This window comes from Galeopterus variegatus, unplaced genomic scaffold, assembly GCF_000696425.1.
Source record: "Galeopterus variegatus unplaced genomic scaffold, G_variegatus-3.0.2 Scaffold5732, whole genome shotgun sequence".
Lineage (NCBI taxonomy): Eukaryota > Metazoa > Chordata > Mammalia > Dermoptera > Cynocephalidae > Galeopterus > Galeopterus variegatus.
Window position 1 is genome coordinate 61,207 of NW_007731843.1, and position 13,783 is coordinate 74,989.

The 13,783-nt window shown below is 42.4% G+C and overlaps 1 protein-coding gene across 3 annotated transcripts in view; it reads left to right on the forward strand.

Moving 5' to 3' along the window:
- MLH1 (mutL homolog 1) overlaps positions 1–13,783 on the forward strand; it is a 48,676-nt gene that overhangs the window by 15,214 nt on the left and 19,679 nt on the right. For all 3 annotated transcript variants that reach the window (XM_008589893.1, XM_008589892.1, XM_008589894.1), the window contains exons 10-13: positions 1,675–1,768; positions 3,004–3,157; positions 7,969–8,342; positions 10,074–10,222. In XM_008589893.1, coding sequence (XP_008588115.1) covers positions 1,675–1,768; positions 3,004–3,157; positions 7,969–8,342; positions 10,074–10,222 — 771 coding nt within the window. The remainder of the gene's footprint in view (positions 1–1,674; positions 1,769–3,003; positions 3,158–7,968; positions 8,343–10,073; positions 10,223–13,783) is intronic.

Sequence of the window (13,783 nt, forward strand, 5' to 3'; positions counted from 1 at the left end):
AGGTTTTGATACTTACAGAGCAACAACAAATAATCCCAAACACAGTCTGACTCAGTTTTTCGTTTTGCATCAAGAAACAAGATGCATCTTTCCGTGTGTTCAGTTTTCATTATTTTGTTCTTGTAGGTCCTTCACCTGTATTGTTTTAAAACACTTCATAGTAATTTTATAGTTTTTGTTTTGTTTGTTATTGGAAATGACATATCTCCCCCTTCCATTTACAGCAGTAACTGGTTATAAATGTCTCATGTTTCCCAGCAGTTGTTCAAAGCAATACAGGAACAGTGAGGAGAGACCCAATCATTTTATAGACACACTCTGTTAAACTGATTTATATTAGCAGGGTTTTCCCCTATTTCATTAGAAAGGACTTTAGCCTGATATATAACATAGGTTGTTTTAATCAAGGCTCAGAAAATGTTTTTCATTAGTTTTTTCATAACCATGAAGAACTGCTTTATAACACACATGCTGGCTACAGAGTAGAAAAGCAAGAATCAGTGTAAGTGCTATCTGACTGGCCTATGTCCATGTCTCTTTTGGGGCTGCTTACCACACAGTCTGTGCATTACCATTAGCTAATCTGTTCACATTGTCAAGTTCCCAGGAGCAAAGAGGGGTCAGACCCTCTGGCATGCCATTCAGTTATTTATAGCCTGTGCACTCACTCAGGTGGCAGGGGCAAAGAACACTCCTTTGGCATGTCTCAAGATCAGGAATCTCAGCAGAGGGTTTCCAGCTGACCTTTTATTAGGTGCCCACACCTGCCTCAGGCCTATGTTTTCAGGACACGTGTTACAGAGTACAGTGCCATTATCGAAGGGGCCATGGGTGTGGTGAGTAGCCAAAGAGTAATAGTCTCCTCATTGATAAGATCGTGGCCACTCTTCTCAATAGAAATAAAAAGATGTGCATATCCTTGGCTACAGTGACACAAGACTACAGATTATCAGCAGGTTATCTAAAATCTGGGGAGAAAGGAGAGCTATGTTTTCTGAAAATAGATTTTTCTCTGATTTTAGTCTTATTTCTCCCAGGCTTTATTGTTTTCTACCCCCTCTAAACCTGCCTCATTTCCTAAATTACCTTAAGCACACATTCAGACATTTGTACTGCCTGATATTCTGGAAAACTCATCCTTATCTTTCATTCCTCAGTATGGATATCCATCACTGTCAGAACTTCCTGAGCAGAATTAGCTGCTCCTTCGTCTCACCATTGAGCACACACATCTCTATAATAGTGCTGACCACTTGGGGTTGGGATTATTATTCACCAGCGTGTTGTCTCCTAGCACTTGGCACGTGTGACAGGTAGCCAGTATGTATCTGCAGAATGAAAAGTTTCAGAGCTGACATCCTACTACCCACTGTGCCCAGCAAGGACAAAGCTAGTCCACATTGGCTGATCGAGGCAATAGGAGGTGGGGAGGCATAATTTATTGACCTAGCATGTTTTCTGCTACTTGGCTGAGAGAAGAGAGTCCCAAGCCCATAGTGAGATGTCTGGAAGTGGTGACAGGTAAAGGGGACCCTTTCTTCCTGGGGATCTGATGTGGATCTCACTCTGGAGATGTTCTTCCTAAGGTGATTTCATGGCTTTTTATGAATGTGTACCTGTAACCTCATCCCTCAGGACAGTTTTGAGCTGGTTACTGTCCTTTTATTTTTTCAGATCGTCTGGTAGAATCGACTTCCTTGAGAAAAGCCATAGAAACGGTGTATGCAGCATATTTGCCCAAAAACACACACCCATTCCTGTACCTCAGGTAATGCAGTACCACACTTCTCACCCAAGACTCACAAGGGACAGGAATTCAATCATGCTCTCCTCTTTGAAAGAGGTGGGCTTGCTAATAGCCCAGTCAGAGTGAATCCCATACACTGCTGGCAAACAGGTAAAAGGTAGTTTTTCTTCTTTTATTCACTAATGTAGCAGAACCCCATTGAGAGCCAACCGTGTGGCATGCAATACAAAGGTGAATAACATGTCTCACCCCTTTGAGAGGGGTCAACAGCTTGTGGATGGAGTAGAGACATAGCTGTGCTCAGGAGGTGAATATTACTTCTTTCAGGGCTAATCCTAGAAGCCGAAACAGCTACAGTTTTCTATCCATGAAAGACAATCTTCTGCTCTGTGGAGATTCTTATCTTAGCCTGTCTACTGTTGATTGCCCAGAGGTTCACTTAAATAATTTAGCAATCATATTTTAGCAGTCAAAAATAATTTAGTACTTGCATTATACAGACCAAATCCCATAGTTGGTGTTTGAAACACAAAATAAATGTGAGGTACCTTTACCCTAAAGGAATTTACAGTCTCAGAGCTGATTTATGGAGGATCTTTTCCATTGTTTCTTGCTCTGCTATTGGCTTTTCTATTTCACAACCTTAGCATTTTTATCACAGCATGAAGAAAGATCACTTTTAGTAACAGGGCTATATTTGTACAGGGCACAGTTCAGACCAAAATGTCTTTAATCTGAAATATTTGCCCTCTGAATAGAAATTGTGTTAGAAAGAAAATTAATTTCTTTTGTTCTAGTTCTGATTGAAATAGCGGGATAGAAATTGTGGTTAAAAGTATATTTTAGATTAAATGTAGAATTGTTGACTCCCTCATGTTTTTCTTTGCTTGGTAATAAACTGGTCAATTTATCACCTTGGTTCATCTCTATATTTGTCAGAGTCCAAACAGGAGATAGAAACCATACTGCAATTTGAGCAGGGAAAGTTTAACATAAAGAATTCCAAACAGGAGATTAGAGTAATAGGGGATTGGATAGTAAGAGGTGAGGAGGCAGGAATAGCAGGTATAGAGAGTAGCCATTACCCCTAGGGCTGAGATAAGGTCCCCTCACATACACACACACTGCCCACCCCCCAGCTGAGATGCAGACCTCGTAGAGGAGAATGCAGCTGTCTTCTGCCACCATATATACCATGTTTGGATTCCCCTCCACCATCCCCCACTGTCTGAGGTAATTTTTTTTTTTCCTACCAGTTTAGAAATTAGCCCCCAGAATGTGGATGTCAATGTGCACCCCACAAAGCATGAAGTTCACTTCCTGCATGAGGAGAGTATCCTCGAGCGGGTGCAGCAGCATGTTGAGAGCAAGCTCCTTGGCTCCAACTCCTCCAGGATGTACTTCACCCAGGTGAGAGCGCATCTCACCCCACTGATGTCTTTGCCACTTCAAAATGTGCCCTGTCAGACATGAGAGCCCAGATTTTTGCCTTTTGCTTTAGCACTTTCTTTGCAAGTACAGTGTGACTTTCATAGTTTTCTTTTAGTAACAATTCCTTCTCTGAATCTAATTGTAAAGGAATCATGCTGTTGTCCCTGGGCCTGAGGTCATAAGGCCTGAGTTCTCTTCCTCACTTTCCCTCCGTCTGGGACCTTAAACCAACTTCCTAGGAAAACAAACTATCTGAAAATGGAATAGGGCACTTCTTAGTGCATTTTTCTCCACTGGAGATGTTCAGGGGGAGGCTGATGCCACCTACGCAGGGCAGAGTGGAAAGCTGTGCCCTGAAGAGGCAGTGGCAAGGGTGGAAAGAGCAGGGGCTTCAGTGTCAGTCAGCTGTGGGTCACCAGCCATGTGACTAAACTTCCCTGGCCTCCATGTCTACCTCCCTAAGGATAGAACTGATCATCCCCACATCCTAGGACAATTACAAGCAGTAGGTGAACCGTGAACACAGAGTATCTGGTACAGGGCCTGGCACCTATAATTATCTAGGTTCTAAGTGCATATTACTCTAAGTCACTTCCCTTCCCTGGAGCCTCAGTTTTCCCATCTGTAAAATAAGCAGGTGGGATACTATGCTCTCCAATGTCCCCTCCCAGTTTCCGCATTAAATTACACTGACTCCTGCAAGCAGAAAGTGGGCTTCTGTGAGACCCCACTTCACAGAAAACTTTTTAAATTACTAAGCGAATGAATGCTTCCCATAAGAACATCCACATTTGTCACCTGGAAAGAAACTAGGTGGGAGATGACATGGGCACTAAGCAGTGAGATTAAGCCCAGCTAGGACAGCCCCACCATCTCTGGAACCCATGCTCCTGATGATTGTTAGGGTAGGTTGCAACTGTGATACCTGAAAGGGGTATGTGTCAGGGGGCAGGAGGAAGTTCTGCCTGGAAACCAGCCCTCATTCCTCTATTTGATGGGCTCTTGGTCCCAACATGGGCCCCAGGTCTTATACAGGTAGCAAGTGCACAAGGCTTTGCAGTGTCCAAGGATAAGGTGAGGATATACATGCCCCCCCCCGCCATGAGGGTTAACATGTCTACTGTGGGTAAAGCTCTGGGAGCAGTATCTGATGCAGAGGAAGTGCTCAATAACAATTGGTTGGTTTTATATCTGTTGCTGCTGTTGCCCACTTAGCCTCAGCTTAACTGCTGAGAAGCCCCCTTAACTGCTTCTCTTAACTTTCCCTCCTTCCTCAAATATGCATTGAGACGCCCCAAGGAGACAAACATTGCGTTGGGTACATGGGAATGTGGTATAAATGTTCCTCCTCTCACAGAGGCGCTCATGGTCTCCTAGAGAGTACATCCAATGAGAGAGAAACAGAGACTCAGGGGAGTTTATAGGAAGGAGTCCTGTCCTGTCAGGGAAGGGAAGGAAGGGACATGGATGCTGGGACCCGAAGCCTGAATAGGAATTAGGTGGGCCAGAGGGGTGGGGGAATGAAAAGAGTGTTTCTGGCAGAGGAAGCTGCATAGATAAAGGCCTGGGTGTGCAAGAGAACTTATGTTTGAGGATCTGAACATGCAGCATGGTAGGTCTGATGTTCTCCACGCTGGCTGCCATTAGAATCAGCTGGCGAGCTTTTAGAAAATACCAATGCCTGGGCTTTCCCCATACCAATAAATCATTCTTGTGGTGGGGCCTGGCCATCAGTATTGTTTGAAAGCTTCCCAGGTGCTTTCATAGCAAGGATTAAGCAATGCTGGGCCTGAGTGTAGGCCTACTGCAGATAGCCGCAGTGGTAGAGTCGAGGTTGCAGAGTTCAGGTCAAATGGTGGGTTTTCATCGGGATATTAAAGAGTTTAGATTTTGACTTGATGGGAATCAGTGAGATCTGCTTTGCATTTTATGAAGAGCTCTCTGGCTGCAGTGTTGGAAGTGGATTGGAGAGGAGCAAGATGGAAACCCGCAGTGATTTGGAAGTGGTGAGGGGCTCAGGACACAGGCAGTAGCTCCATTCACTAATAGCTGAGAATTTCAAATTGCCAGGATCTGGAAATGGGTTGGCCGGTGGGGAATGGGAGGAGAGGCCCAAAGTGTTAGATGAAGATGGAGAGCATATTGCCCAGCCCAGAGTGATTGCCCTTCGCTTTTTTCCAGTTGAGGGCCCATGCTACAGAGCATGGAGTAAGTCTGTGGCTCCATGGAGAAATGAATCTCTCAGCTTGCCTCCTTGTCTTATCCTGGATGAGTGAGATTCATTTAATTCTGTTACATTTTATTTTCTGATAGAACTCTGCATAATCCTGACCAGTGTGTCTTCAGAAGGAAAGTGCTTTTCTGGATTAGAGGGAGTATCTCTGTCTGCTGGTGCAGTGACACCAGCCTTGCAGGCTCCTTGCTACCATGGAACATGCTGTGGGTGGTGGGGTCCAAACACAAAGTTGTCCCTGTTCCTATAGGCTGGTCAGAATACCCTCTCTCCGTACCCACAGCAGGTCACACTGGCTCCTGACATTTTGACCATGGAGCAACTGCTTCCTGCTCCCCAGTTTGTGCCTTACACTCCACTGCTTAGGGCCAGTACATCAAAAGCCCTGTTTGGCAGTGAAGCCATTTGGTATGGAAATCATGAACCGTGGGGACACGTGCAGGTTTGTTCCAACTTCATCATATTGGATAAGGTATTTCACTTTTTTGGGCTTTAAAATTACCATTTGTAAAGTAGTTATGTTAATTTCTCCTCTCAAAATCCACCTGTGGATATTGCAAAGGCAAATGAAGTAAATGCATTGCAAGGGTTTTCAATTGTCCTGGAAGAAAGGCTTTACCTTTGTGAACAGAGTTGCTACTTTAATTTTTTATCTTGACTATTTCTAAACACATATAAAAGTAGATATTATAGCACATATCCACATACCTGCAACTCACCTTCAACAACCACCACCATTTTGCCATCTTTGTTTTTTCTACTGTTCTCCCATTTGGAGATGGGGCAGGGAGTATTTTAAAGCACATTCCAGACCTTTATTTCTTCCCTACTACTTCATTATGCATCTAAAAATATTTTTTTCTTATATAACCAAAATGTCATTTTACACACAGTAAAATTAATAATAATAATATTTAATATCCAGTTCATATTCAAATGTCCCAATCATCCAAACAAGATCTTTTTATAGTAACTTTGTTCAAATCTATATCCAGTCAAGCTTCACTCGTTATATTTGGTTGTTATGTCTCCTAAATCTCTTCAAAGTGTCTTTGAAGCTCAAAGAGTCACATTTTCTGTTGTTCCCATTGGCTTATTCTACAGGTTTCCTGTAGAATAATGCAGATTTTGGATTGGCTGATTGCTCTTTCTTAGTGTCATTTAACTTGTTCTAATCCTTTATATTTCTTGTGAACTGAAGATTAGATCCAGAGTTATGATTATATTCAGATTCTGTTCCCTTTATTGCATCCCAGCAGGAGGCGCCTAATGACTTACGTCATTTTGGGGGTAAGAATTAACAGTGGGTTCAGCTGTTGACAGTGTAATTCCCTCATTGTGATGTTACCCATTAACATTTAGCTTAATGGTTTCATCATTCATTGACAACCATTATCTGAACCAGTTATTTCATTAGATTTGCAGGATTATGATTTTCTGATTTTATCATTTCTTCTGTATTAACTAATTCTTCTGTATAGAAGAATTTTCCTTCATTTGTTAGAGCTATTTGGTTATCCTGAAATGCACTTCATACTGGAAATCAAGGCCAGTGTAGTCTATCCCTCTAGTTTTCAATTTTCAGAAGAAAGAGTTGGTGTCCTAGCAATTTTCAGTAGTGTTTAATGACTTTTTCCTTTCTCTTTCTCTCTCTCCCTCTCCCTCACTTCCCACTCTTTTTCTCTTTAAGTATTTTGTCATATCTGTTAACAAAGGAACATATTTTAATCAATTATATGGTCCTTTTTCTTTCTGGTGCTCAAATTATCCCGTCTTATTTCAATGGAAGCCCCTTCAAGCTGGTGCTCTTGTCCTTTCTACCCAATTCCATTAGTCTTTGTAAGTTTCCCTGTTTCTGGCAAGACAAAATGTTACAGGCACTCTTTGTATTTTCCTAAGTCAAGCCCTGGAATTGGCCATTTTTCTAATGACCTCTTATTCATTTTAGTGGGGAATGATATTTAGAGACTATAATCTGGGATCTGGAGATCTTCATTGCTACTGGATGGTTATTGCTTTTAGGCCTTTCCAGTGGGCAGAGCTAGGGAATATGTATATTTAAAAATAGACATTAGAGTAATAGTTGCCAGGAGCTAGGAGTGGGGGAATGGGTACAGAGTTTCAATTTGGGAGGATAAAAATGTTCTGGAGATGGATGGTGGTGATATTTGCACAACAGTGTGCATGTACTTTATGCCACTGAACTCTAACTTTAAAATGGTTTAAGTGGTAAATTGTATGTTGTGTATATTTTACCACACAAAAAATAAAGTCCTCTTATGGCAGCAAAAAAAAAAAAAAAAATGGACAAAAATATGAGAACTTTATTTCATTCCAAGCTAATTTTAAGTTTATAAGGATTTTGCTTAATTCTTGAATTTTATACTTGTAAACTTTTTATTCCATACTGCAAACTTTGGTCAGAATTGCTTCTATTATAATTCTGTACTGACAAATATATCTGGCTCCAGTTTCTTTCACTAGTACTGTTCCATTTAGAACCTGCACATTTACACTTCATTTCCGAGTCTTGATACTGTTGTCTTTTTTGATACAGACTTTGCTACCAGGACTTGCTGGCCCCTCTGGAGAGGTGGTTAAATCCACAACAGATCTGACCTCATCTACTTCTGGAAGTGGCAACAAGGTCTATGCCCAACAGATGGTCCGTACAGATTCCCGGGAACAGAAGCTTGATGCATTTCTACAACCTCTGAGCAAGCCCCTATCTAGTCAGCCCCAGGCCATTGTGCCAGAGGATAAGACAGATGGTTCTAGTGGCAGGGCCAGGCAGCAAGATGAGGAGATGCTTGAACTCCCAGCCCCTGCTGAAGTGGCTGCCAAGTGTCAGAGCATGGAGGGGGATGCAACAACGGAGACTTCAGAAATATCCGAGAAGAGAGGACCCACTTCCAACCCAGGCAACCCCAGGTATGGCCTTCTGGGAAAAGTGCAGTTTGCCTTCTCCATTCTTTAATAAAACTGCCTTCTTGCTTTTGCTTTTCATGAACCACTTGCATCTCCTCTCTGCCTAACTTGCCCTCTGCCTCCACTAGGACAATGCTGTACCTTGTCACTGTCTGTCTTTGACCATGACTTGAGTCAGAGGACCACATTGTCCTCTGAAATATCTTAAATGTCCACGGTTCTAAGCATTAGTTAAAAACCCATCAGAAAAAAAGATTTATCTTTTATTTTTACTGAAGAATTTTGGTAAAGCCTCAATACCAGAGATGGCTAGAGAGAGAAGCCTAAAATATCCAGAGGATTCTCTTTCATCCTACCCAAAACTGCTTTCACTCTTCTCAGAAGAAACACACTTTCTGGTCCAACTTATAAAACTCCTTGAAGTATGTGAGCTAGCAGTGAAAGAGAGCTAGAGAAAAGGAGCAGGAACAATAATAATAAAGACTGTCATTTAATTTTGAGCATTTCCAGTGTGTCCTCTGCCAGTACTATACTATGCAGACATTATCTCAACTGACATCTGTAAAGTGGATATTCTTTATTTAACACGCACAGGTACTGAACCTGGAGCTCATGGTGAAGTCATTTGCCCAACGCTGCATGTTCACTTGTTGACTGACCACCAGAAACCCTGGCATTAATTGGACGTTTGAACTTGGACGAGTTACTTAACTCCAGTTTGCTTATTTCTGAGTCAGCTTAGCAAGACAACCTCTAAGGATTTTTTTTCCAGAGAATAATAAAGTGCTGATATTTATTGAGCATCTACTTTGTACCAGATACTTTACATACATTATCTCATTTAATGCTCTTAACAACCCTGCAGCAGAAGTAATACATGTCTTTATCACTTGGGGAACTAAGTGACATGTACCACACAGCAAAGGAATTCTTTTAAGACAGAAATGAGTTTGTATTACTCCTCTGCTGAAAACCTTTCAGTGGCTTCCCATTGCACTTGGGGTAAAACTGCAATCCCTTACCCTGCCCTCCTCCCAATGTTCCACTTTCCTCTCCCTCATGGTGCTTCTGCCACACAGCTCTTCTGGCCAACTAACCTGACTGAGCTTCATCCCCTCTAGTTGCCCTTGCTGTTCCCTCAGCATGGTAAAGCTCTGGCTTCTTGTCACTCAGGTCTCAACTCAGACATTCTTTGTCCGTGTAGTCTAAAGTTCCCTTTCCTTTCTCCTTTTCCCATTCTGTTATGTCACTTTATTTTCTTCATATCATTTATTGCTACTTAAAATGATCTTTTTTCTGTTGCTATTTGACTCTCCAACTAGAAAGTAAGCATCATGAGAGCAGCCATCTTGTCTGTTTTGTTCATTGTGGTATGTAGTTGGTATATCCATCTAATGGGTAGATAGATGGAGGGATGAATGGATGAGACTTGATAAGGTCAGTTCACTTGTTCAAGGCCCTGTAGCTCTCTAGGCTGAGCTAGACTCCAGATTCCTGCTACGTGCAGCAGTGTGGCCAGCTGCTGGGATCTGAGGGTTGTCAGATAAGCAGTGTGCCAGAGAACAGACTGATCATGGTGGCCTGCCACCAGCACAGGTATCCCTCCACAGCCGTTTTGAACCAACACAGACAAGCTGTTTCCTTATCCAAAATGCAATACACAAAAATTTGGCTGAGTTAAAAAATAAAAATAAAAAATAGTAATGAGTTGCCACTTCCTTTTCTTCATTGCAGAAAGAGACATCTGGAAGACTCTGACATCGAAATGGTGGAAGATGATTCCCGAAAGGAAATGACAGCAGCTTGTACCCCCCGGAGAAGGATCATTAACCTCACCAGTGTCTTGAGTCTCCAGGAAGAAATTAATGAGCAGGGACATGAGAGTACGTAAGTGCTGAGGTCTACCTGGGACTTCGAGGGCCTGAACCGCTAACATTAAGGTTTTGGAAATACAAAAGCATTCAGGTTGTCAGAGTGGCCACTCCAGTGTGCTGGGAAAAGCCTCTCTTTTTTTTTTTTTCCTTTTTGTCTTTTTTCGTGTCCGGCAATGGATCGCAACCCTCAGTGTCGCGCCCGTACCAGACCGGGACCTGCAACGGGATCGCAACCCTTGGTGTTGTGCCCGCACCTCGCTCAACCAGTGAGCGGGAACCGGTCTGTATGTGGGATCCGAACCCTCGGCGGGAGCGCCACCGCCCTCCCAAGCGGCGCACTGTAGCAGTGCACCACCGGGCCGGCCCGGAAAAGCCTCTCTTTACTAACCCAGAGAAGCATCAGCTTAAAGACAGTTTTCAATTTGGAGAGAAGGGAGGAAAAATAGTTTCTGTTTTATTTAGAATTAACTAGTATTCTTATTAAACCAGAAGAGTCAGAGTAAAAGCAGTCTTTTCAATAATTTTCAGTTTGTTTCTGTTTTAGATAATAGCAGTGTAATAATCAGCAAAATTCTTATCCTGTGCAATGAATGGAATGTGCTATTGCTGAAAGTACACAGGCTTTGGAGGTATAACTGAATTCAAATCCACTTCTCATGACCTAACCTATCTTTGCCTTAGTTTTTCCTCATCTATAAAATGAGATTAATCTTACCCTTGAAAATCATTGTGCTGGTTAGAGATACAATGTAAATAAAACACTTGTTGCAGAGTAAGGAGTCAGTAGGTATTTTTGTATTCTGAAGACAAAGTAATAAATCATTATGATCTTCAGAAATGGCTTTTGAGAATACCTGAGTGTAAAGCCTCATTTTGGTCTCTGATACTTCAAAATTAACTTAATGGTTTAAGGAATTAAATAATCACATAATTAAAAGGAGGGCTTGGTACCTCCCAGGGATGAACTCACACATGATTGAAGTGTGTAACAGTGAATTCACACTAATGGCAATGCTGACCCTACTTTATGAGTGACACAGAAATGCTCCAAGTACAGACATTTCCCAGGGCTCCAGTTGGCAGCTCTGCACTTGGGTCTGCATAATTTAGCCATGGTCTTTCCATTTTTTATCTATTATACTTTTTATGATTAAACTAGTTAAATTTCAACACTGTTACAAAATGTGTCTTAAAATATGATGATCTGAATGAATTTTGAAAAGGAATGAGTAAGGAGCAATTCATTACCTTTCCCACTAATCTTCAACCTTTTAAAACAGCTGCTTCTGACTCAGTGGCCTCTTGAATTTTTTCTCTAACTCAGTCACCGCTTGTTTGAGCTAACTCAGGAATGCCTCAGTTCCCCTTCCTTGTTCATTCTCGTTTCTTAGTACTCTGGGCCTTTGTTTACATGTAGAAAAAGATATGTAGGGCATCTCTACATTTGGACAGGGTTTACCCTTCCTGTGACTGAGGTTTTGCCACTTACAGAGTGGCTGCCAATTGGCTTCTGATTTTTATTTCCATGAAGATTTGCTCCAGTTGCTCTTTCTCTGTTATTAGCTTTCAAGCTGGGAGCTTTTAAAGCAATTTAAAATAATATAAGAAAGGTGGGCTGTTACTTGATTTATTTAGCAGTCTTCCTCACAGCAGTTTTATTGACAGACTCCCTCAGATTTAGAATTTACTGAGGGGCCGGCCTGGCCAGTGAGCCGCTTGGGAGTGTGGCGGCGCTCCCGCCGAGGGTTCGGATCCCATGTGGAGACCGGTTCCCGCTCACTGGCTGAGCGTGGTGTGGGCGCAACACCGAGGGTTGCGAGCCCATTGCTGGTCCCCGGTACGGGCGCGACACCGAGGGTTGCGATCCCGTTACCGGTCAGTAAAAAAGACAAAAAGGAAAAAAAAAAAAGAATTTACTGAGTTTCTTTAAGAGTTTGGTTTGTCTCCCTTAAATAGCAAAGCAGGCTATTTAAAGTTATGATTTCAATAAATTTCTGAATAGTATCAAACAGTTTTTAGTGCTATGTAAAATCAGCCTACATCAAGTTTGGTCAGGTTTGGAGTCTTGCTATGCTAAGGTGATGACTCTAAATGGTCTAAAACTGTTATTTTCATACACGCTATCTCATGTAATTATAGAATAGTTTTGTGAGGAAGGCAGAGCAGATACTGTTATCTCTATTTTAAAGATGAGGAAAATGGAATGGAAGATGGAGAAGACAGATTAGTTGGAACCCCAGCAAACAAAAACGGCCCAGATACATGCCGTGATGGTAGTGTGTTCTTCCTGGCAGTCGCTTTCATGCAGGACACCTAGCCCAATGTTTATATACAAAACCAGGTCAACAGCCTGTGCAGGACAAGCACACCAAGAAACTCGGATCCCTTAGACTGAGGCTGGTGTTGCCAGACATGCCGGTGTAGGGGCTTACAGAGGGAGTAGCTGTCTGTGATATGGCGAGTGGAGTGAGCACTTGCTTTGGAGCCAGAAGAACTCTGCTGAAGTTCCTACACCATTCACCATAGCCGATCAGAAATTTGCTCACCTTTTGGGGCATGGTTTTCCTGCTCTGTAAAATGTGCTCCTACTACAGTCTTTATTAGGCTGTTGTGATGATACATAGATATTGTTGTGTATGTTTTGTAAGCTCCAAGGCACTGTTCGAGGGGAGGGCCTCTGCCATGGACCCTGCCTGCTGGCATCTGGTTTACACCCATAGCCCCAAGCTGGGGGAAGCTGGGTGTCTTTGAGTTGGATGCTGTACAGGGATTTCTGTGAGGCTCAGATTTGGTGAGGAAGGTCACTAACTTTAACAGGCCAGCAGCCTGGCTGCTCCCTGATGGAGTTGTTCCCCTACCCTAGGAAAGAAGTAAGAGAGACTTTCCTGTAAACAGTACTCTCAGTTGCACTTATTTGTGTGGCTGTTTCATCAGTGAGTTGTCTATGCAGTTTATTGTCTGTGCAGATCTCTTGAGCTCACTGCCTTGTCCTTGGTGCCCAGCAGAGTGCCTGTCATGTGTACTCAGTAGATATTTGCTAAAGGAGTGAGTAAATGATTGAGAAGAGCAGCCTGGGAGGTGAAGCCCTAGAATCTTTATTCTAGAGGGATGTCAAAGTTGAACACTCAATCAGATAACTCTTGAGTCTCATGGAGTTACCCATTCCTGGTGAGCACACTTTCAACTAACAAATGAGGTTAATTTTGGAAGACCCAGTATCCAGTCACACGTTCTGTGCAGTCAGGCTCATTTCAGGGATTAGTAACGACTGAACTTACTTATTGCTGGTCCTATATTTTGATCTGTTAATTAATGGTAATAAGGAATGTCATAAGCTATTTGCTATCATTTGAATGTGAAAATTTGCTCAACATTTTTTGCCTCCAGATATTCACAACTTAATTTTATTTTCTCGGTCTTTGTTGAACAGTGCTACGTCTAAGTGTACATACTTTTAATATGGTTTGTCACCAGGTGACAGTTTCATTTGGCACATGAAATCAGTTCAGCAAACATTTGTTAAGTATCTTCTCTGAATGAAATGCACTGTGTCAAGTTCAGAGGTCAAAA